Below are 24,781 nucleotides of genomic sequence, written 5' to 3'. Positions count from 1 at the left end.
CCTTCATAACAATATATCATAAACACTACTCAATGCTCTTTACATACAGTACGCAATAATTATAATGGACATACTGTATTTGACACACTTGTTTCAAACAAGTCTATATGAATGCCACACTTTAGTGTTTTGTCAAATGATTACAGATATCATAAGCTCTGATCATTTCTATGCAGGCAGGTGTGGGCTTGAGAATGAGCATTCACCATAATATGTGGCTATCTCAACTTTTAAAATAACCTGTCTGCCTTTAAAACATCATTCTTGCACTACATCTCAACATTTTCCCCACATTTAAATAGATTATAATGTATCCATGTGTTTTCTAACACATCGCTTAAAATAAATTGTACATTAAAGGACCATTCCTCTTAATAACTTTGTTTGAAGCACAGTGCCTGAGCTTGAAATGAAAACAACACTATCCACAGGCTAGTGTATATGAGAGTCTGTGTATGTCCATCCTGGAGCTCTGTTTTTTTTAAGTTAATAAAGAAGCCCACCCCCTCTGGTATTTGTGGTATGCAACAGTCTCCTACACACACACACACACACACACACACACACACACACACACACACACACACACACACACACACACACACACACACACACACACACACACAGACAGACACACACACACACAAACAGAGCTCTAATCTCCCAACTCTGCCTTAAACAGTTATATTCTGTATTCTACTCACCACAGGAATTTACTGTAAATACCTGGAATTTTGTTTCTCTATCCACATGCTTGCTTTCACACACACACACACACACACACACACACACACACACACACACACACACACACACACACACACACACACACACAGAGCAAGAGCATTAGATAAGATCCTGTGCTCACTGGATAGAGGAAGTGGAACAGGCTCATCCTATAGTCTAACTAGGAACAGGTGGCTGTGGAATGTAATATTGAACAGTGTGTCTGTCAGCTCCCTGTTTGGTATTAAATATGTCTATTGTCATTACTATTAGTACCTCTTAGGAGCCAAACCCCATTGGATCGGTCAGCCTTACCTATAATATATACTGTATATATAATAATAAAAGCAGGGTTTGAGTGTCGTTATGTGCGTCACTCACTGCCATATAAAGATCAACCGGCGCAAGTTTTGGTGTATATGTGGAATACATATGAAAAGCACACCTGGAAACCAGTCATATTAAGTGAAAAAGTATATCTAATTTCAAGTGCAAGCTTTGTAACTGGCTGTGCTGCCAGGTGGGCTTTCATCTAGTTACCATCCACAAATGGGATTAATAAGGCAGCATCTACACACCATTCAATCATCACATAATATTCTCCTTCCACAAGCAAGCGCTAGCACATGAGCTTTGTTTGACTGAACATATGTTGGCTGGAGTCTACTGTACTGGTCTTTTTAATATGATCTTGGTGATAACTGGTGGAGGTGGGGCCCATTCTGAAAAAAACTGTAATGAGACCTTGTCTTGTCCTCTCCTCTGTGTCACCCCCGAATCTGACGCTAGTCCGATCCTCCCCAGGGTAAAGAACAGGAGCACACCTTTGTCTTCAGGATGGACCATCCCAAAGCCTGTAAGCACCTGTGGAAGTGTGCAGTGGAACACCATGCCTTCTTTAGGCTGAGAGGGCCCGTACAGAAGAACTCTGCCCGCTCTGGGTTCATACGCATGGGATCACGCTTCAGATACAGGTAACACATCTACAGGTGCATGATAAGGGTTGACCAGGCTTTTGAATGATTTTTTTCTCAGCTGAGTGGGTTGGTATATAAGTTGTTGCAATATCCTTTGGTACCAACTTTGCTGGGCTTAAAGATCTTTAAAATAACACTGTATGCAGAGTCCGTGGCCGTACAACAAAAATCTATGTAATGTAATGTAACTTTATTTAAACCGGGACAATGTACAAAAGAAACATTAACCTTGTTTAGAGCAAGGAGAGATGCATTGTACCAGGTTTTAGCAATCTGCTATGTTCCACATGTAGTCTGGGCAGGTAAGAACAATAAATACTACACAACTAAACAAGACACAATAATATCTAAACATGGGATTAAACATTTTTTATAAAAAATATACCCCTATCCTACTAGCACAGTACCACTACAACATTCTAGAAGTGTGTGCAGGTCTGTTGCGTGAGCAGTCAAACCTTTGTCAGACGGGAGAAAGCTTGAAAATCATTATTGGTTATTATTACATCTGTTGGGAGACTGTTCACATTTTTTATCTTTTGCCATTTACATAAATGTCAGAATAATCTTTACATTTGCACCTATTTGAAAAGTACATTGTAACAGTCTTCCCAACATTAAGTGTAAGATTTGAGTCAATAAGCCATTTAGCAACATTTTCCATTTCCTTAGTCAATTTAGAAGCAACTTCTGAGGCAATCATTTCTTGATGAAGTTCTATTTACAAATACATCTGTTGTCAAATGTAATGTTTTTTAATTGTATTGTATTTGCATGGATGTCTGCCTGTGACAAAACATAATGTTTATATCTTTAGATTTATGTTTGGATATGAAACAGATCATTTAAATTACCGCCATTTAGTTAACTCCTATAATTCTCAATTTTTAATATTCCCAAAATTGGAAACTTTCCACCCCTTTGCAACCCTAGTAGTGAATAACAACACAGATTTTAGTTGGGAATGAGTTTAACTTAATAACGGTTAGCCTTGAAGCAGATTATTTCACCATGTCCAGTGCTGTACAAGTAGGAGTGGTGATGTCAGTGGCACACATTCAGAGAGCCATGTGTTTGAATGTACCATCACAGATCGTCCTGGTCAGGAGTACAGTATCATTCTCTGTGCACACACAAACAACACATGTGTACACAGCCATAAGTGCAGTGGTACTGGACACGCACTCAGTGTCCACATACCACGGCAGCCAGCTAGTTCCCTTCAGTGTGAGTTTAAACATTACCCAGTTGGATAAGCATAGCCAGTAATGTTGGTTTAACATTGAGGTTACAGGGTTTGTTGTTAATGGAAGACAATCACTTGGATGGCTCTATAGTTCAGCAGGGGTCATCACTGCTGCATCTTTTAGATTGTTTTTGGAACAATGAGATTTATCCAAAGAATCATTAAGGAAAGTTCTCTTTTGTATTAAAGGAAAACTTCACCGATACGGAACTGGCGTTTTCTCATTATAAAATCGCTATTATAATATAATGAATGAGGTTTTTCTTCCCTTAGTCTTTCCTCAGTCTTCCCATGGCCCAGCTGTCCTGTTAATCCTAACCCTACATTTTACCATGTCACTACTAAAAAAACGTGTTATACATCTCATTCTGAACCCAGCCTTCGGAAAATTTGCATCGATGCTTGAAAATCTCTCTTTTCAAATGGTAACCAGACACCATCCTTAACGGCCTACTTCACCAGTGTTAGACAGTGAGACCATAAAACACTCTTTCTGCCTTTTGTCTCAGGCTAGGAAAAGCCGATTTCTAAAATGTTTGCACATTTATACTACATAGGATCTCAGAGTTCAATAAACCTTCATATTTCCACCGGTGAACTATATCTTTATTAGTGGTTAGATATGGCTTTTACATTGGTCAAGGTTACCATTACTTAGAGTCTGGGAATCAAACAGCAGTCAGAAGTGTAACTGTGTGTAACTGTGTGTGTGTGTGTGTGTGTGTGTGTGTGTGTGTGTGTGTGTGTGTGTGTGTGTGTGTGTGTGTGTGTGTGTGTGTGTGTGTGTGTGTGTGTGTGTGTGTGTGTGTGTGTGTGTGTGTGTGTGTGTGTGTGTGTGTGTGTGTGTGTGTGTGTGTGTGTGTGTGTGTGTGTGTGTGTGTGTGTGTGACCAGTGGAAACACAGAGTATCAGACCACCAAGGCCAATAAAGCAAGGCGCTCAGCGTCCTTTGAGAGAAGGCCCAGTCGACGCTACTCCAGAAGAACCATGCTGAACAGAGGTGACCACCACACTCACACACAAAAAACAATGTTAACTTTAAATACACCATTTCAATCATACCAAATATACAAATGCAAGCACCCTTATAGTTTAGTTATGTGAATTTGTAATACATTCCATGATGTAAACACACCCAAGCTTTCTTTGAAGTCTGTTTTACTCTGTGTTCTCTGTGTTTTTTTTACAGGACATTACCATCCCCAAGAGTGAGTACACTGCTATTTAAACACTGGGATTGTGCTATTGCTGAATCAATCCTCTCCGTGTCGTATAGCTTTAATCTAAGGGTCATGGTCATTGTTCACATTGCTGCCGTGTAGTTCTGTTGACATAATCATGTTGTCTTGTGTGATAAATAACAGCAGTAGAGAAAAAAAATTGCTTAATCATATATCTGACAAAGTGTATCCTAAGTTATCAAAGACTACTGCTTAAAGCGCTGTGACTCACAGACTCTCTCTCTCTCTCTCTCTCTCTCTCTCTCTCTCTCTCTCTCTCTCTCTCTCTCTCTCTCTCTCTCTCTCTCTCTCTCTCTCTCTCTCTCTCTCTCTCTCTCTCTCTCTCTCTCTCTCTCTCTCTCTCTCTCTCTCTCTCTCTCTCCTCTCTCTCTCTCTCTCTCTCTCTCTCTCTCTCTCCTCTCTCTCTCTCTCTCTCTCTCTCTCTCTCTCTCTCTCTCTCTCTCTCTCTCTCTCTCTCTCTCTCTCATATCATCCAGTGGCCGTAAGCCTTGACTATAATCGGGTTACAGAGGTAGCCTTTTGTTATACAGTTATATGTGTAGAGTAAGGACATGATGTCAGTGGAAGCTTTAATCCGTCATGGGACCACTGTGTGACTTCTCATCACACCTGATTAGACAGACCTACACTCTTGACAATGCAGGTCCTTTTGATGAAATATTTAAAGCTGGGACAAAACAAAGGATGTAATATTGGCGTATCAAATAAAGATGGTGATATGCAACATTGTGTGTTCAGTTGACAAAGACGAGCAGTCCAGGTACTAACAGGATACATCCATGTTAAGTACCGATCATCATTTTAAATAGTTTACTTTCGTTTTGAATCAAATCTTTTTCTTTCTTTGCCCAGGATTCTTTCGTCTGGCAATGGAGTCGGCATCAGCAAAGACAAGGTGAGAAGCAATACAGCTGTGAATTTGAATTCCTCTTTCATTACACAGGGGAAAGAACTGATAGCAAGTAAGATGAAGGTACAACACCAGCATCTTCTACATATTGTATTGGCTTGCATAAAACGGCTTAGAATATGACCAAACTGTTTAATAATGGAAATTTAAATGTTTCAACTCAAAGTGATATTTTCTGTCAGGTGTCGGGGGGTAGAGGCCCCCGGTCCGGCCAGCCTGTGGTCAGCCCGGTAGCTGCCTCTGCGTGTGGAGCCATGGAGATCGAGGCTCTGCCCAGGAGTCCTGGAGGAGACAAGAGGAGGTTGGTACCCGCATCATTTGAGTCTTCCACCTTGTTTAGAGTCAGTTCTTATGGATATCTTACTATATAATTTTATTTTTATTTTCTAAATCTGCAGCCCACCTTTCATCCAATACTTGTTGGCACATGCTCCTCCCCCTACAGTTCTGAAGCACTTCAGACAATGGATAGAAGGTTGTTTTTAAGTGAAATGCCAAACCATTTCTTACAGTGCATGACAGCAGCAGCTAATACACCTGCCCAGTGAGCAGTGATGATAAGGGAAACAGGACTGTGTTATGAAAGGTTGGGGCGGGTTGACTTATCCCGGTTGGGTGCTGAAAGAAGTGAGAGGATGGGTTTGTTTTTCATGGTCTAATGCCATGAGAGTGGCTTAATGTGGCTTAACCACTGACCCTGTCTTACTGGGACCTGGGACGACGGGGAAGAAGAAAGATGTCAGAGAGAGTATTTTAGTCCACATGTTTTTCTGTTTGTACCTGCATCTCTCTTTAAAGGTACAGTCAGCGATTCTGGAGAATGCTTGTTGGCAAAATTACTTTGTCAATTTTATTTTGTTGCCAAAACCTATAAATATCTCCTCACGATCCGCTAAAAATACACCAGTGTTAATTCACGGCCTAGGCTCTGTAAACGGGCCTGCTGGTAGCTACCATGGGCCCCTTTGTTTAAATACACTTTGTTTACATACCAGTTTACAGAGCCTAGGCTGTGTATTAACCAGTGTTGGGTAACGCCGTTATTTTTTCAGTAACGGGGTAATCTAACTAATTAATGTGTCCGTCGTTACAACGCCGTTATCGTTACTGAACGTTAAATGCGGTGCGTTACTATGAATTGATTGAATAAACTGTGTAATCCGAGCGCACCCCTGGCTCCATACTACACAAACTGCTAGTAAGGAGACCGGTGGGTTAACAACGAGATAAGCGATTGTTATTTCTTATAGTGTTTTAAGATGTGTTTTATTCAGTGTGGATGACATTATAACTGTCAGTTACCGCCGTCAAGTCAGTCAGCCGGAGCGCCAGTTTAGTGAAGTTTCTTTTTCTTTCTCTCTCTGTTGTGTGAGCGTGCACGTTCCCGCTGTAACCACCTATCAATCCACGGTTGAAACGTGCTTTCCCTGAGTTTGTTTGCATCGCCCTTGTGAGTAGGCTAAGTGCATGGAGTTTCCCGATCCCTATAAATTATAATTTATGCACGTTATTAAACGGCCGCGATTCGCCAGTTGCAACAGCTGTTTAGCGTGTCATCACGAGCCGAATATTGCTATTGTTCTTTTCCTGGGATCTGTATGCTGCTGTGCATGTTAAAGAAGGAAATAAACATAGGATAAATCCTTACTCCTCCTCTCATCGTCTCATGCTTCATAGTCTGACGTTTTTGGCCTTAAGTGGTGTTTTAGCCGACACCCCTGAAGTGAATCCAGTGATAGCAGATCAGCACGGTACATTCAGCAGTTTCCTCTACTACTTTTGTTGAGAACAAAATACTGGAAGTGCAGGATAAAAAAATACTTGAAGTGCAGGATAAACCTCTGTCTGTTGATGCAATAAATATTGAAGGTTATGTAGCCTACAAGTAGGCCTACCTGTCTGGTCTACTCATTTCAACTGACTTGTGAAAACTGCTCAGAAAAATAATTTTTTTGACATATAGCAACTTTATTTTTACAGTAGGCTAATGCAAATAGTTACTTTCCCTGGTAACTAGTTACTTCTATTATAAAATAATTCAGTTACTAACTCAGTTACTTTTTGGAACAAGTAGTGAGCAACTATAACTAATTACTTTTTTAAAGTAACGTTCCCAACACTGGTATTAACACCAGATTTGTTCTTCAGTGCACACAGTATGGAAAAGGTATTTGATCGTGAGGTGACATTCACTGATTTTGACAAAAAAAGTGATTTCGACAACAAACGTTCTCCAGAATCAGATTTGTGAGTGTCAGTGAAATGCAGGATATACAGTATATACTTATAATGTGTATTTGGAAATGTTGTCAGGAATATTTTGGTTGGCCTAGCCTGGCCATGTGTGGCTGCATGCATGTGTGTGTCTTGGAATAGTGCAGCACATACCACCAGAACAATGCAGTGTAGCAGTGAAATGTTCAGGCAGGGGGGAGAAAAACCCTCCTGAAAGATGGACTACAGTTGGACAAGTATCAGACTGATAGTGGGTAACCAGCAGAGAGCAGTCAATAGATGCTTTATGTTAAACCATATGTAAGGATTTATCCTGCCTTTTTAATGAGATTTGCAAACTCTGTGAAAGCCCTCAGAAGACTTCTTCTCAGTACCACTAATATAGCCTTTATATTACCTTATCATTTTAATTATTTTTACTTTTGTGTCTCATGGCTCATTGTTTGTTGCTTTGCTCTGTTAGGGTGTATTCTATGCCTCTCATTACTCAGTGCTGTCTCCAAGCAGTTGTGTATACAATTTTTTTTTGTCAAGGACAAATCTGTTATTGTGGATGCATTTCCATTGTGTTATGTATGCACCCTCCTCCTTTACAAACAATGCAATGTTCCCCTGTGTGTTCCAGTATTAAAATGTACTGAGGTCTTGTCTGGAGGCTGGCCAGGTAGGTAACCATCAAACGCTGAACTACCACCATCGCTCAATCAATCGCTTTGCAGTGGTGGGCTTTCTGATGTTTGGCTTTGGAAAAGGTTGTTGCCTCTGTGATTAGCTGTCTGTCTACTTTTGATCAGCATGATGATGCTAACCTAATCAGGGGGCAGGGAATGAGGTGGTGATTTGGGATACTGCGTGGGGGGATCTTGTCTTCTTGGCATAATGATTCAGTTAATGGATATCCTGTATGATTCCACCTTTTGGATCTGTTCTGTTCAAGACTTTTGGCGCATTCTAAAAGTGTAGGTGTCTTTTTACTTTCAGTCATCCCATGTCATGCTGTGCATCCTGTGCAACACCTGCTGAGTGTTTTCAGATCAGCTTATGGTCCAGAGTAATTGGTGTTTCTATCAACTCAACCAATAAAAAAAACTTTATTTTTATTTTTAAATAGAGACGGTAAGAAAACGTATTAAAAATATAAATAATTCCCAGCATAAAGTAGGTACTTTTTATTTCCTGACTGGACTTCTGTGCCTGGGGAACAAAGCCGATTCAGATTCACAGTAGAGCTTAGGGCTAATCCTGTTTCTTGTAAAGTCAAATTTCTGTTTCAGTTGTAGTAAGAGGATTGCCTCATATTGCTGCAGATCAGACCCTCTTTTTCTTCCCTCATTTATCAACACAGAAAAAGGCGGATGCACAGCCATGACCTTGGATAGGGCCAGTGCAGGACACAGTGAAGACTTATCAGCACACTAATTATGCCGCATCCTCCTCTTTCACACTGGTGTTTGAAGGGTAAAAAAAAGATACGGCAAGTTCTTGTGTGTGATATCAGGACAAGCTGTTGCACTGAGTTGACCTTTTTGAAATTCTTGTTTATGCCGTTATTCCACGGCAACAGTATACAACTGACCTGCTGGACCGGGAGAGGAGGATGCTGTAAAAGAGACATTGCTAAATCACTCATACTTCAGACTAATCCCTGGTGCTGGTTCTCTTCCTCCTCCCACTCCTCTTCCCTTTGCTTTTGCTGATATCATGAGAAATTCATCCTCCTCCGTCTGCTATTCTCCAACTTCACAAAGCACGAAAGACTATAAATAAGTGATTTGCTTAGGCTTATTGCTGATACATGTATGATGAGGCGCCAATGCTGATAATACAATCCAAATGCATATTTATACACTGCCCGGACCAAAAAAAGTCAGTCAAATATTCAGTTGGACCATCTTTTGCTTTGATTACAGCACCCATTCACTGTGGCACATTCTGATAAGCTTTAGTTAAGGTTGCTTAGAACCTAGACCTGACCAACTGAAGCAACCCCAGATCCTACTGTGCACTGCCACACAGGCTTGTACAGTAGGCACTAGGCATGATGGGAGCATCACTTCATCCACCTCTCTGGAACAGGGTCAATCTGGTCTCATCAGACCACACAACCTTTTTCCATTGCCCCAGAGTCCAGTCTGTATGTTCCCTGGCAAATTGAAGCATTGTATCCTGATAAGCCCAACTGATAAGTGTTTTATCAAGGCTACAAAGCTGTACAGTCCATATCCCTTATGTTCCCTTCGCATTGTGCTTGTGGAAATGCTCTTACTTTCACTATTACACATAGCATTCACTACTGTCCATATTTTACATTTTGATTCCACCAAATGTTTGAAGTGCTCTCCCATCATGATCATTAAATATTTGTTCCGACCACATTTCTTCCTCAAAGATGACGGTTCACCACTATCTATCCAGGTTTTAATAATGCATTGGACAGTTCTTAACACGATTTTAGTAGTTTCATCTTCTCCTGAGTAGTTTTCTTTGTTTGATGCAGGCCAATAATTTCACCCCTCTGAAAGCTATTGCTATTCACTGCATCAGTTAGGGTTAAATAACTTGTTACCAACTGAAACATATTAATCACTGCAGTTTTTGACCGATGTAGGGCTCTTGCCTATTTGGTTAGTAAAATCCAGGTAGTGAATTATTTTGGCCGGGCAGTGTATTATATGTGTATAATATATAACTCACTGACATTAATGTTGGATAATTCACAAATATAGTCCAAATCACTGATATGAGCCTTCTGAGACTGCACTATAGGGGTGGGAAAAATAATCTATTCTCCGATGCATCGCGATTCTCTCTCGAACGATTCAGAAAAGTTAATAATCGATTTATAATTTTTATTTTTTTTACTAGTATTCAATACTAGTATTTCCTGCGCCACTGCACATGCACAACACACAAGTGCGAGTTGTTAAAAGTGGCGACAAAAGGGCAGAGAGCAGCAAACCCATAATACCTGCACTGGATTTATTTCTGTTAACGTTTTTGTATGAGAGCTGAATTCCAAGCCATACTTTTTGCACAATGTGTTGAAATGACATAGAAAATAATAGAATAGAAATCCTATAGAAACATGATTTACAAGAGTAGAAAGAAAATTTAAAGTGAATCGGTTTAATTTTTACACACTTCCATATTGTGTTGAAATGCAAGCTGCATTGATTATTGCACTGTTCATAGAAAGTCATATTTGTGACAAGAAAAGCTTTTTCTCTAATACAATATTAGAGAAGGCAATTCATCTGTTGATTGTATTTAATGATCATCACAAAAGTAGGAAGTGATTAGCAAACTCTGAGTAGCAAACTCAGTAGTGTATATAAATATATTTTTGAAAATCACACAAGGGTATGTATACGTAAAAAAAAATGCATCGGGATGCATTGAGAATCGATTTTGAATCGAATCGTTGACCTCTGATCGGAATCGAATCGTGAGGTGCCAAGAGATTCCCACCCCTACTGCACTAACCTTCTTTTTTTTTTTTTTTTTTAAGTATAAACAATTGCTTTCCACAATATAATATCAAAGCACTTTCTAACCAAAATATATCAATACGAATATTCATTGACCAATTCTAATTATTTTAATGTTAATTAAACATACTGGTAATATACTTTTGGGAATTAAAAATGCTATGTTAATTGTAATGTATCTGTACTTATTACATTGGTGTTACTCAGCCTTCCAGCTGTATTCAGATGTCCTGTGGGCGCTGTGTCTATCCTTTGTCCTCTTTCTGACCTTTTGCCTCTCGTCCCTATAAGCTAACCCACTGCTTTACAACATTAACACACGTTACAGTAGATAACCCTTAGATCAGCCCCTCTGGGGTTCATCCATCAGATTAAATGGTGATTCCCTAACAAGAGAGCCTATGTAAAAGGTCAGTGGAAGTTCATCTGCTTCCAAGTTTAGTCAAAGATGATCCAGTCAGTCAGTGTGTCCCAGTGGTAAGGGGAGACTGTGCGCTGCCTGGCCTGCTCTACACTCCCAGTGGAGTTGTCGTCATGAATAAAAGCTTGTGGGACAGTGAATATATAAAGACACATTTGACATAAGGCCATCAGACCCTCTGCAGACTAGAGGTGCAAAGCCGGGTCACGGATGCTCCAGAGACACACTGTCTGCTCCACTTAGCTCAAGTGTTTGTGTCACAACACTTTGTCACAGCACTCTAGTGTGCACAAGTGTAGTACAGTGTAGCTGAAGCCATATGCTAGAAGTTGCATGGCTTATTTAGTAACCTGACCACTGCCAGGCTTATCACGCCATCAAACACCTTGTTTATTTATTATGTGGTTTAATGTTCACTAAAATAACACATTTGTAATTTTTTATCAGCATGAGCTCTCTTGTCCGGCTGTAGTTTTAAAAGGAACAAATGATACCGTCCTCCAAAATAAAACCAAACTCCTAGCGCGACTGTAGAAAACCTTATTTCTCATACAAGACAGGCTACAATGTTAGCTTAGATTAAAGATCACATTTCAAAGAATTAAAGCTATAGTGAGTAACTTTTCATATGAATGCCTTTCGGTGACCTTCAGGCCATCGCCAAATGAGTAGACATAAAGTTGATTAAGCCTATCGGCTCCACAAAACTCTCTGTATTTCTCAGTATGGCAGCCTTTACTTACTGGTGTCGCCCCCCCCTACACTGGCTCAGGAGCTCAGGAAAATCCCAAGACGCGCCCACAAAATCTTTCACTAGTTGATTCTGATACTAAGAAAAAAAACCTGGGCGTACAGCAGAAGGTATAACATCCATCTGTGATCACCGAAGGCTAACCTCATGTGGCTGCAGCCGACAGTGTTGTTGTAATCACTCATGGGGGTGACAGAAGTTACGCACTATTGCTTTTTCTCTTTCACACTTGTGTTATTCTCCTTTTGCCGCCTTCTGCACCTCCCCTCTTTCCCAATTTTCTTTACAACTGCTTAAAACAGTTTTTTTTCCTATTAAGTATCCCTCCCTCCCTCAATCATATGCATACAATCTCTCTCTTTGCTGTTCTCATTCAATGCTTCCTTCCCTCTCCAGTCTTGCTGTTTGTTTACCTCCACTGTCTGTCTCACCCACTCCCCATCTCTTTACAACCCCCCACATCTTCCATGTCCTCCCCAGGTCTCCTCTTCCCTCCATCCTCCCCCCACTCATGTCTTATCCAAGTTACCCTGCGAAGAGTCTGGACACATCTGAGCAGCGGACATCGGTCTCACCCCTCTGTACTGACTATGAATGGGACAGCACACTAACACATGGGGACTGGCCGAGCAGTGAAAAACCTCTGGTGTTTTGTGGAAGTGACTGTACCACACACGGAAGGACACATTTAGTGTGAATGCAAACCGTATTAACTGAAAAACGTTCCTCCAACACAATCCGCTTTCAAAGTGTCACATATTCAGCGTGGTAACACCCCACACAGTCTGACACCCCGCACAGTCTATGCCATGGCACTTGCTACTTACTGCTCTTTTCATCTGTGTTTCAGTCATTCCCTGCATTTCCTCAAACTTTTACCTTCACCCTTTCTACAGTGACCATTCTGAAAAGTCAACCCTCCATTTTCTACTTCCACCTCTTTCATCTACCATTTTGTTTTACCTTCTCTCTCTCTCTCTCTCTCTCTCTCTCTCTCTCTCTCTCTCTCTCTCTCTCTCTCTCTCTCTCTCCTCTGTCTGTCCTTCACTCTTAACCTCATGGTGAAACTGTCCGTCCGGGCTCTGATGGTATCATTACGAGGCTTAGGAATTCCCCTTCACTCTGGATTCTTGGCGGGGAACAATAGGTCCCATAGTTCCTGGAGGGTTTCACCCATCGTCAGTCTCTAAAATGTTTTTTTTTTTTAAACACTGTTGCTGCATTAACTTTAATTCCATCAAGTGATTTTTCTATGAGTAAATCAGAGTCTCTCTATTTTGTATTTAATCTGCCCTGTACATTTTCTGGATGTGCTGCTTTTGTTTTTAAAAGGTAGTTGGATGAGAAGGTCAATATTTTTCTCTTGACTTGTCAAAGAGGTGCTTAGCCTAGCTTAGCATAAACAAACGGTAGCAGGAGAAAAGAATCACTCTGTCACAGGAGCCTTCCCAAAAAAAATTATATTTCATATAATATATATTTGATTAAAGTGTTATATTTGCACATTGTCTCTCCTTCCTTAAACTATTTAGAAGATACATGTAGGGAGAGGTTGGCTGTAGGGTTGCTGGACGGGTCCCGGGATTTCGGGATTCCCGCGAAATGAGTCAGTCCGGGAGTACCGGAAATTGGCCACGGGACCCGTCCTCCCGTTTTTTTTATTTTTTTTATTCTTTTAATTCATTAATAGTGGCCTTTACTAATCAAATATACTCTCGCCATCATGGCCTTTTCCTAAGGGAGGCTTTTGACGTGTCTGGTAATACATTTTCATTGACATGCGAGTGGAGAGAGACGCACTACCGTTCTACAGACGTGGCGACAAGCGGCCGCACTAAACTGTTGTTACGTCTGTAACGCAGCTATTGACATGCGAGTGGAGAGAGAGAGAGAGTCCGCAGTTCTACAGACGGAGCGACAAGCGGCCGCACAGCTAAACTGTCACGTCTGTGCTCCTCTCTCTCTCACACACACACAGGCGCCTGCAGCCTGGCACAGCTGAACAGTGTTTTACTTTTCTCTCCTCAATGAGATGGTGATATATATTCACCATTCTTCTGTATTCAAGTCAAGATTGTATGATGAACATAAAGCAGCCTGTTTCTTTTGCTGCTTTCTCTTGTAGCGACATGAATCTAATGAGATGAAACAGCTGGAGCATCGCTGTTCGCCCCGTTCCTTCCACCAAACACTAAAGTGAAACCTAGACCTAATCCACAAAGTAGACATTTAAACCAACTCAAACTGAATAACTAATCCACTTATTAACTAAACAAATGTTAACAATATGAGTAAATATTTAACAGCAGCGACACAGGGTTGTAAACAAAAGTTGTTTCCATGGTTACCGCACAGCGTTTCCTCGCGGAGCCTCCTATCTCCACCGGTCGAGTGCACAGACAGTCTCCTCCCGTCTGAAAACGCCTTTAGATGACTTAACTTTTAATGCCCTTAGTTCATTCTAGAGCTAGCATCCAGTCTGCCCTGGGCTTATGAGGCTATAACGTGCCCAATAAACCACTCGGCCGAGTACGTGGGTACAAAATAAAGTATTAAAAAGGCACTTCCGGTTTAACGGGAATTCCCGGGATCTCCCGGGAGGAGGCTCTTTTTTCCCGGGAATTGAAAAGGGTCAATTCCGGGAATTTTCAGCAACCCTAGTTGGCTGTCCATGCTTCCGGTGTTGAGCTACACATCCCTACACATGCATTCTATTGATAGTGACCTTCTTATTCAACTGTTTGCAGCAACAACAACAAAAAATCAAAGAAGCATTGATATGTTAAATGAACAAAAATGAAAGGAAATAGTTTTTAGTAGTAGTACTATTTGTTTTGTGGTGTAGGCCCGGTGGGGAAGGCTTCTCATGAAGGTTACAGTGTCTTTGGCTTTATTATCTAAAGAGCATTGTGTAGAAGTACCTACACCACTGTACAGCTATATCTTGCACAGCTCAACCAATGAAGATGATCTATTAATGATATTGCTTAGTTAAACGTTTACAACATATCTGACCAAAGGATGTTTATCTTTCTGAATTGTATGTTGAAGATCATTTCAGAGAATAAAGAAAGGTTAAGCCTTGGCTAAAGACTTTGTAGTTCAATGTGTCTTTGATCATGTTGTTACTTTTTATCATAGACATATTTCACCGTCTTATTTGGCTCTTGTTATAATAAATAAGACTTGCCACAAGCTAGCGGTCAGGTAAATTGTTGCTAATTTAGTAACTAACAAATCTGGTTTTAGGATTGAACATGATTTACAACTAGCTTTAAAAAAAAGAAGTTGTTCTCGTAGATTGAACAGTACAGACTGAAGATCAGAGGACAGAGTAGCTAATGTCTATTTTAGTTTTTAAGTTGGCAAGAGACCATACATCTTTGCTGTTTATTTGTGCTTTCCCACCCCCCCTTTTACAATATGTCTTCTTTGTGTTTTATTGGCCACACAAGGGTTGGATACGGCCTCCATTGTTTTCTGCATGGATCATTTAACATGTGGGAGTGTTTTATATGGGTTTTGTTTGTGAGTCCTCACGCAAAGCATTGTTCTTCTCTTTACATCATTGTGTGTGTGTAGTGGGCTTCTGTTTCTGTCCTGGCAGTGCTTTACAGTAATATATAGTCCTCATGTTTCACTGTGTCTTCAGGCTACAGAAATATGAGGTATTTACCAGGCTGCTGGAAGAGCTTCCACCAAGATCCATGTATCAAGTGTGTTTAGCTTCAGGTCTCTTCTTCACATTCTCAGGATATTACGCCACCATCATTTCCCAGAAAAAAGTTATTGCTCGCTTTGAAGAATTATGTCCATGAGCGGAATCTTGGAGAAGACTTTTTGTTATTTTCTTTCCAGGACTCCCATAGATTTTTTTTTTTTTAAAGAAAGTTTAGCAACTGTCTTTTTACTCTCTTAACTTTTATTTCACTTTATTATAAATAGTCTTGACTATGCATGCCCAAAGCACTGGAGCTGAACCTACTTGGTTTGCTTTTGCCAAAGGCTTTATTAATGGGTTATAAAAAAATATATATATAATTAGTTTTTTTTATCTTCTAAACATTTTCTGAATTTGTTTTATTCGTTGTTCATGGGATGTTATTCTGCAATGTCTTTGGTCATATCTTCATTCGTTTGCCATGGTTACACAGTCCATTCATATCTTATGGATGCTGCAGGTAAGCTGTACAGCTGTTCAATCCTGAGTTATGTTATGTCAACACAATATTTCCTCCATTGTTTCTCTTGTATGTAATTGTAATCATTTTGAGCTTGCTCCAATGCTGCCTCTTTCTTTCTCCTTTTCTCCCAGCATGCCCCTGGTCACTGACCTGATGGAGACGTGCATCGACGATGTCATCAGGGCTCCTGTCGTTTCCACGGCGACGGCTACAGAGGAGGCGGGACCGAGCAATGCCTACGCTGCCCCTAGTGTCACCGGGGAAGATCCCCTCAGCCTGGCTGGTGAGGATCATAGATAGTATACAGCTAACATAGCTAACCTAGCACAGAGACAATGACATATCTCGGTCACTATACTGTAGCACCACACACAACCACTCACTCCTGGCATATTCACATCGCCAGTTATTCGTCGACCATAGAAATACACTGAAAATGGAAAAGACTGAAAGCACTTGTCGTTTCATTCTAATTATAGTTTAAAGGTGTGTGTGTTTAATTGCTCATGCGCTGCAGTCGTGCCGGGCTGTGTATTTAAGTGTAACGTTTGTCTCTCTCCAGAAGCATCCGCTCGTCTGAAGCAGCTGGCGTTGGAGAACAACACACTACCTGCCACTCCGAAAAATAACATCAACGTTAACATTGTCATGAACAACCAGGTGAGTGTGTCTGTTTTTTCTATGTCTCATTTTCTAGGTTTTAGCCCTACAGTTAGTTTGTTGACAGGTATATTGACCGCCTGTGTCTTTGTCTTGTGTTTGACCCAAACAGGAGGATGTGGTGAAGCTGACAGAGAAGTGTGGTCTGAGCAGCACAGGCAGCAGTCCACTCATCACTCCACTGAAAGTCCCTGAGGACCTGAAGAGTAACATCCTCAAAGCACAAGTGGAGGCTGCTGCCATCAAGGTGAGGAGTAGGCAGAGGAGAGAGATACCTTATATTAAACCAATTCATACTCTTCACGTGATACTTAGTTGCATAGCTGTAGAAGCCACCTTACCCTGTGCCTGCCTGTTTACACATCCACTTATCTGTCTGTCTGTCTGTCTGTCTGTCTGTCTGTCTGTCTGTCTGTCTGTCTGTCTGTCTGTCTGTCTGTCTGTCTGTCTGTCTGTCTGTCTGTCTGTCTGTCTGTCTGTCTGTCTGTCCGTCTGTCTGTTGTTCTCTGTGCAGGGATCTTTGGAGGAACACGTCGTATTAGTTGGAGACAAAAACTGCAACTTACATGAGGCTACTGCCAGGTATGACCACACACTATAATACCTAATGTTTCAAATAACACTCTATAGATACAGAATTGATTGACACATTAATATTTGAAGCATTAATTTTTAAATGGTTACAGTTGTAACACACATAAACAGTAAAAATAATCCATTGTCTCTCATGGACCATTGTCTTGTAATCAGGCCTTTTCCCTCCTCCTCCTTCTGTATCTCTGAGTCATGCCAACTGTCAACACATTGTCTCAGCCAATCCCAGCGCTCCCTGCTGCTAGAGCGGCTTAAACATTTGAATATTCATGAGGATCATTAGCATAGTTCACAACATGACATCACCTGCAGCTCATCCTCCCAAGCAAGGCTCTACATTGTCTCGTATCAGAGGAAGTCAGTGGCACAGAATGAGACATATTAGCTTTGATAAACGCTGTTTGTCACAGTACATGTTATACAAATATTAATATTATATTCATCTTTTTATTTTTTCAAATCTATTTTAATGGTTACCTTTTCCCCTGCCTTCCTTTCTTGTACCCTATTCAAATCTTCATTCACAATGTACTGTGTGTTTTCAGGTTGAAGGTGCGTTCGGGGCGACTGGGCAGTAACTCGTCTCTGTCCGTCAGCAGCCGCCCTGACGTCCCAGACTCCTGGGACCTGCTGAAGCCAGCCTCAGTGGTGTCAGCGGCAGACCCCAGGTCAGTAAAAGTAAAGTAAAGACTGTGGGCAAAATGTTCAGCGCACACAAAGTAAAAAAAACTTTTTATTCAGATTCAGATTTCAGTAATGAACTCCGTCACATAGTATAGTGTGATTATAAGTGATTAATGGCAATACTGTCCAGATTTGGATGCTTTAAATGACTTATAGTTCACTGTGACTTTTTACCTAAAACTTACTTTATATCATCACATTTTCTTTAATTTCATTTATTGTTTATTTAGCAGGGACAGTGCACAATATACAATTGAGCCAGATTATAGCCACATGGCTAATTTTCGTCTGTAGTCCCTGGACAGGAATTGGTGTTAAGCTAAAAACAAAAAGGATTAAAATGAATAATAATACAAGAATTTGATAATACAATTAAAAGGTGCCCAATGTGCAAATATAGGCTCACAATATTGCATGACCAAGAAGGCATATCTAGTTAAAAGAATACACCAAAACAAGATGTATAATAAAGTAAACATAAAACACCAAACATGAGATTAATGACTAAAAATGTTCTTAAATAACATCAACTGAAAGAACAGGCTATGACATTCATATCCTCAGAAGAACATCCATAATGTAAGATGGAAGACAAAGTAAGCGTGTATACAATTGTATTTAGAGAGTAGAAAACCAGGCCACTCTGAAACCTCACTCCTTAAAGGCATCTTTTATTTATTTTTGAGACTCAGCGAGAAAACAACACCTAGTTTACAGTGCATACCTGCTTTTCAGTCAGTGGCATCAACCTTACTGGCAGAGTAATGTTTCCTCTGTCTGTGTCATTTTGTCTCAAAATAAGTGATGAACCTGGGCTCCCCCAAACAGAACATAAACTACATTTAAGAAACATTTCACAAGGATCCGCTGGGAAACAAACGGGTTGCTATTTCTTTGTGGTCTTTGCTGACATCTGCTGGTGTGTTTAAGCTGTGTGTGTGTGTGTGTGTGTGTCTGTTTGTTTGTATATGTATGAGTCCCATGACTTGACTTCTGCCTGGATACCGCTCACTAAGTGTTTACAGTAGGATGATGACACAAAAATACAGACGCTTGCCTAGGCTGCTCACAAAGGCTGAATGGCCCCCAGGCTCTTTGATGTCATGCTCCCACAATTCACCATGATTTTCATCTGGACAATGTAAAACCCAATGTGTGATGAAACAATACATTGATTATTCACTTGGTTAGTCAACTTTACTCAACACATTTTATTATCATTTGACAATCGGACCTATTTACGTATCAAACGTCAAGCTTTTCAATGCATTACCATTGACAGTATGATAGGCCCAGATAATATGAATGGGAACATGTGTTTTATACCACTTTTTTCTGTTTGTTTGTTCCAAGATTTCCTGAAACAGAGTTCTCAAATCATCTATCCTTTTACTCATGTTTTTTTCTCTTGCTCCGTTCATCAGCGCTGAAAGGTTGGCTGAAGATTCAAGCTCCTCGGTTCCCAAGATGCCCTGTGAGTGTGTGGGCGAAGGCATGGCCCCAAAGGTACCGTGTTTGCTCATATTTGAATTGCTTTATTGTTTCCATTTGTTTTCCATGGAGTTTGTTTTGTGTGTATGTTGTGGTAAAGTGTGTGTGTGTGTGTCATTGTGCAGGTGCAAGCGGAGGAGGTTGACCTGCAAAACACCATCCCACCGTCTGACAACTTGATCGACTTCACCGATGTAACTCCTGTGGTAAGTCCCAGCCTCTGCAACCATTTGTAGTCCAACCAGGTCCAGAAAAAAATACATTGAGATAGCACCTTTTGCAAAAGGACATGCTTTATTGATTTGCTCAAGAAAACTAGCACAGAAATACTGGCCATTGCAGTGAGAAAACCAGTGACCCTTGGATACAACACTATACTACTAACACTCAATCTAACCACACAACTTGACTGCAACAATACATCACTCATTCACATGCATTCAGACCGGCTGAGTGTGAACATGTTTGCAACAGTTAACTTTAGTTTATTGGGCCTGTCTATTGGAGTGCATGAACAATTGAATAGTTGATTTTCATGTCTGGTTATTTACATACTGTAAGCCCATGGCTTTATTCAGTCACATAACAAGCCCTACCTAATGTAAGAGCTAGGGGTGTGAACGTTTACAAAAATGTCTAACCGTGTACACGACGGATTTTTTTTCGTGTACACGGTTAACCGTGACGTCATTGTCCTCGTGCGCCCGCCGTCTTGTAGGCGCGCGTGCACACACACATACGCGTTCGTTCGCCTGTAAACACACAGTTGACATGAACCACGCTCGTTTTTATATACTTTCTATGGTTTACAAACCTCTTATAATAGGTCCATGGCACACACTCACACACATACACACGTTCGCCTGACATGTGCGCCGTCATTATCGCGCTTCATTAATTTCCTGATTAGCCTATCGCACATTTCTACGATTTCTACATGTCCACGTGTATGCAGGTTGAACAGGTGTTATAAAGTTCGGGCTACTTACGAGCGTAGTTCACGTCAACCGGGTAACTTTAATATTTAGGTTATCTTTCATCTCTCTTCCGTGGCTGTGAGACGAGCCCCAGCACGGCGACTCCCCCCGTATGTGTGTGTGTGCGCCGATACACACTCATTCACACACTCACACACACACTCGCCGAGGGACAGACAGATTCGGCAGACTAGCTTTTATCATCCCCAATGACTTTATTAGTGAGGTAAAATCAATAAATGCGGGTCTCCAGAACATAATTAAAAACTTTGAAAAAAAGAAAATTTGAAATTTGAGAAAAAAAAAAAAGAACGGTTTTCGTTTATTGATTTTTCCTAAACGGTTATGATTTACAAACGGTTACACGTGTACACGTGCACACCCCTAGTAAGAGCACAATATTTCACATCAATCAACCATACATAATGTAACATTGACCAAACACAAAGAAAAGACAGTTCCACAAATGGAAATAGGGCATAGACTGAAGCTTAAAAATTAAACTTGATTTGATAGTTTTAATATTAAATGGCGGTATAGCAGTGATGTGTTTGGAACTAGACTGTCTATGATGTACTGAAGTGGATCACATCAGCAATATGTGAACAAAGCATGGCTAAATACATGACATCCCTGTAAATGAGTGTGCTCTCACTGTGACGTTATCCCTGCTGTTCTCCCAGCTCCCACCAGTGCAGCCGCCCAAACCTCTCATCACACCTCGCTGGATCATCCCTGCAGCTGCTGTGAGTATCAACCCATCTCACTGGTCTCCTTCACCTGCATAGTGGCTGTAGACACTGAGCTCCCTCCCTCTCCCCCCCCTCTCTCTCTCTCTCTAACACAGCCTCCCAGTGTCTTTACTAACGGCCTGCTGGACCATGACCTCCCCGCTAAGGCCGACGGGGGAGCAGCCCTCACCACAGCCCTCCCCCACCTCGCTCACACACGTAACACCATCTCCGCCAGGTAAAATACCTTCAGGTTTTGAAGCCAAAGCACTTATTAAACGTTGTGCAGCATACTACCAAGCAGGCCTGGTAGTATGCTGCCCCCTGCTTGACGTGGGCTGAATGTCACTCTTTGCTGGCCTTGCTACTTTTAGAAATCACAAGCTTGCTTTTAACATGTAAATAGACATAATAGTGTCAGTTATGCACCTGAACTGTAAATCATCGCTGTTCTTTAAAGTAGAATATTTAGGAAAACAAAATGAATTCTTTTTAAAGCAGGATCTGCTCATAACCTCTCAGTCAACATAAAGGTGATTTTCAGGTTCAAAATTGTAAATGGAGTTTCTACTATAAACGTCTTTTTATGGTGTATTGTCCCAAAAGAAACTGCCTCATTAAGCCCTACCGTCCAAAAAGCCCAGTCTGTTCTGATTGGCCCTGAATCTAACTGCCGGTTTGAATCTACCCTCGAGTTGTATCAAGTGGTATCTGGACATAGTGCTAACTTAGGTTGGTAATGAGGGGGTATGATGTCATAAGGGGATATCAATCTGACTGGGGTTTTTGAACACAGGGTTTTCAGAAAGGTAGAGGTGGAGGGATACAGAGAGGGTTGTCTTTTCTCATACTTTGGGAATGGGACTAATATTAATGTTGAAAAAAACATGAAAAATTTCCTTTTTTTGTATAATAGGTGACTTTTAATGCTTTTGCCCTGAATGTAATGTCTATCTTTGATGATACTGATGTGACTCCCATGTCCCGCAGCCCTGTGGCTCAGAAGCCGGCCTCGGAGGATGGAGCCAAACCCAGAAGTCTCCTGACCACTGAGCTTTGAGGGAGGGAGCTGCTATGCCACCTCACCCCTTCACCTCCTCCTCACCCATACACACAAGCTGAACTCTAAGGACTAAGAGGAAAGTCAAACAAGGAAGGAGGCGGCTAACACGCTCCACAAACACTATCCACACTGACTAACAGATTGAACAATGTCAACTAGGTACACAGGATAGTATTAGGACTATGATACAGTGTTTCAGAACACTAAACCTAGTTTATTTGTATTTGATATATAAATTGTTCAGAGACACATTTAGCTCCAGTATTAACATCTTAAGAACAACCTTTGAGTTCACTGTCAAGTCACCTGCCATTTGCTCAATCCATCCAGTCAACCAAACCTCGCTCTCTGAGAAGCAGCACCAAGACCAACTGACAATGTTCAGCTTGTTTGCTACAGAGGTCAACCTGGGCGCTCACACACTCTCACACACTAATCACATGACACTGTTAAAGTACCCACCACTGGCTTGTGACTTAAAGGGTAAATTGTCTCTTTTAGCGCTGATTCCCAAACCCTCTTTTTTTTATTTCATGCTGAGTCATGCTTTTTGATGGTCATTCACCAAACACTGGATCCCTGCTTCTCTGAACTATTCTGTTGACTCAGATGACTAAGCATGTATGGCTGCTGAAGTACACTGGATGAAAGACTGCAATGGAAGTCTAAAAAAAGACAGAGACAAAAAGTCCTCTCTGGACTGTGAACATGATGACACGTGGATATGATGCTTTTTAAAAACCAGTCAATACTACATGTGTAGTCTGATGGAAGCCACTGGATATGAAGTATATACTGGATTATCATTTTAGCAACACTGGACCTTGAAGAATTCTTTTTCCTTTTTTTTTTCCTGCAATGGATGACAACAGAGATGATATTTTTTATTATCTTGCTCTTGACTTTTATTTAGTCTGTTTTAATTTGTCCATCACGATACATTTAAAATTCACCAGCATCATGATGTAGTGTACACCACTGATGAAAGTTAGCTCTGTTTTCTCTTTTTATGTTGGGCTCCTCTGTAAACTTCATGTACAATGTGATGCTTAACTTTTTGTTGAAAGCATTGCATTGCGCCTGTGTTGCATTTTTAGACAGTGATTTGCCTCTGCGATAGAAGACTTTGGTATTAACACGTCGTAGCTACTACCCTGCCTTATGGAAATGAATGTATTCAAATAGGCTCATCTGAAAAAAAGCTGGAGATGGCGTTTGGAAATATCCCTGAGTTTAAGACTTTTTAAAATCCTCGATTGCTGATTTCTCAACTGGAACTAAACCTGTGAAATATCTTAAAAGGCTGATTTTGTACATGTGGGATCGAGGCCTCATTCTACATTAGCTCAGTTATTAATGAAGTAAATGACCATAAGTTTTAAACAATAGATTTTTTAAAAATCTCATAACTCTATACATTGTGATCAAAAAGTCAGGACCCTCATTCAAGTTTTTTTTTTTGTTCATGTTGCTGTTGATTTTATTGTCTGTGAACAAGGGAAGCTGACCGTTTTACAATGTCTTGTTAGCTGTGACACTCATTAATGCTACCACTCAGTGTAATGTTGTCCAAAAGTGTTGTAGCATACAGTTCTAATGTATTGTCAGTATAATGGCATCGGCTGGCTGTAGATATGAAGTAGATTTATATATATTTTTTGAAAATGATGTTGGCAGTATTGTTACTACGTACTATGAGAAGATTACAGCAGTGTGGTGTTTTCTTACTACAAGAGAAAGTAGGAAAACATGTGACTGATCAAACTGACCGCAAACCTCTCAAATGCAATTTTATATAAAGTTATTTCTTTCTGGAATATCTGATGATGATTCAGTAAAGCTTTGCTACAGTAGGAGTCAATCAATTTCTCATTTATTTGTATTGCTTGGCTACTGTTGAAATGATGTTCCTGCTAAGGTAGTTAGTTATCTATGATAACAGTTTGAGATGTATGCTAGCTTCAGGGCTGGACTGGGACAAAAAATCGGCCCTGGCATTTTTGGCCATGGCAGCCCACCATGATTATTTACAGTCATATGAAAAAGTTTGGGAACCCCTCTCAGCCGGCGTTATAATTGACTCTGCTTTCACAAAAAAAAATATAAAAGTGGTATGTCTTTAATTTACCAGGAACAGCTAACTACTGGGATGTTTTCCAAACAAAGATTTTTTGAAAAGCAGTATTTGGTTGTATGAAATAAAATAAAATGTGAAAAACTGACTGTGCAAAAATATAGGAACCCTTGTGGTTTTGTTGATTTTAATGCCTGTAACAGCATGTAAAACTGATGACTTTAAACACAAAGTTGGTTGGATTATGTTGTTAAGCCTTGAACCTCATAGAAATGTCTGTTTAATCATGAGAAAATGTATTTTAGGTGCCTAAATGCAAGTTGCACTT

General features: G+C 40.6%; 1 protein-coding gene across 2 annotated transcripts in view; it reads left to right on the top strand.

Annotated features, from left to right (window-relative positions):
• Positions 1 to 24,154, top strand: part of epb41l5 (erythrocyte membrane protein band 4.1 like 5) — a 45,318-nt gene extending 21,164 nt beyond the window's left edge. For both annotated transcript variants that reach the window (XM_080037673.1, XM_080037674.1), the window contains exons 12-26: positions 1,516 to 1,700; positions 3,843 to 3,949; positions 4,139 to 4,157; positions 5,043 to 5,085; positions 5,283 to 5,401; positions 16,311 to 16,462; positions 16,742 to 16,839; positions 16,952 to 17,086; positions 17,354 to 17,421; positions 17,979 to 18,101; positions 19,542 to 19,623; positions 19,734 to 19,814; positions 21,269 to 21,331; positions 21,433 to 21,554; positions 22,307 to 24,154. In XM_080037673.1, coding sequence (XP_079893799.1) covers positions 1,516 to 1,700; positions 3,843 to 3,949; positions 4,139 to 4,157; positions 5,043 to 5,085; positions 5,283 to 5,401; positions 16,311 to 16,462; positions 16,742 to 16,839; positions 16,952 to 17,086; positions 17,354 to 17,421; positions 17,979 to 18,101; positions 19,542 to 19,623; positions 19,734 to 19,814; positions 21,269 to 21,331; positions 21,433 to 21,554; positions 22,307 to 22,376 — 1,467 coding nt within the window. In that variant the 3' untranslated portion in view covers positions 22,377 to 24,154. The remainder of the gene's footprint in view (positions 1 to 1,515; positions 1,701 to 3,842; positions 3,950 to 4,138; positions 4,158 to 5,042; positions 5,086 to 5,282; positions 5,402 to 16,310; positions 16,463 to 16,741; positions 16,840 to 16,951; positions 17,087 to 17,353; positions 17,422 to 17,978; positions 18,102 to 19,541; positions 19,624 to 19,733; positions 19,815 to 21,268; positions 21,332 to 21,432; positions 21,555 to 22,306) is intronic.
• The last annotated feature ends 627 nt before the right edge of the window (positions 24,155 to 24,781 follow it).

The sequence above is a fragment of the Ammodytes marinus genome (assembly GCF_949987685.1).
Source record: "Ammodytes marinus genome assembly, chromosome: 12".
Lineage (NCBI taxonomy): Eukaryota > Metazoa > Chordata > Actinopteri > Uranoscopiformes > Ammodytidae > Ammodytes > Ammodytes marinus.
The sequence above is the reverse complement of the archived record's forward strand: the minus strand, read 5'-3'. Positions and strand labels throughout refer to the sequence as shown.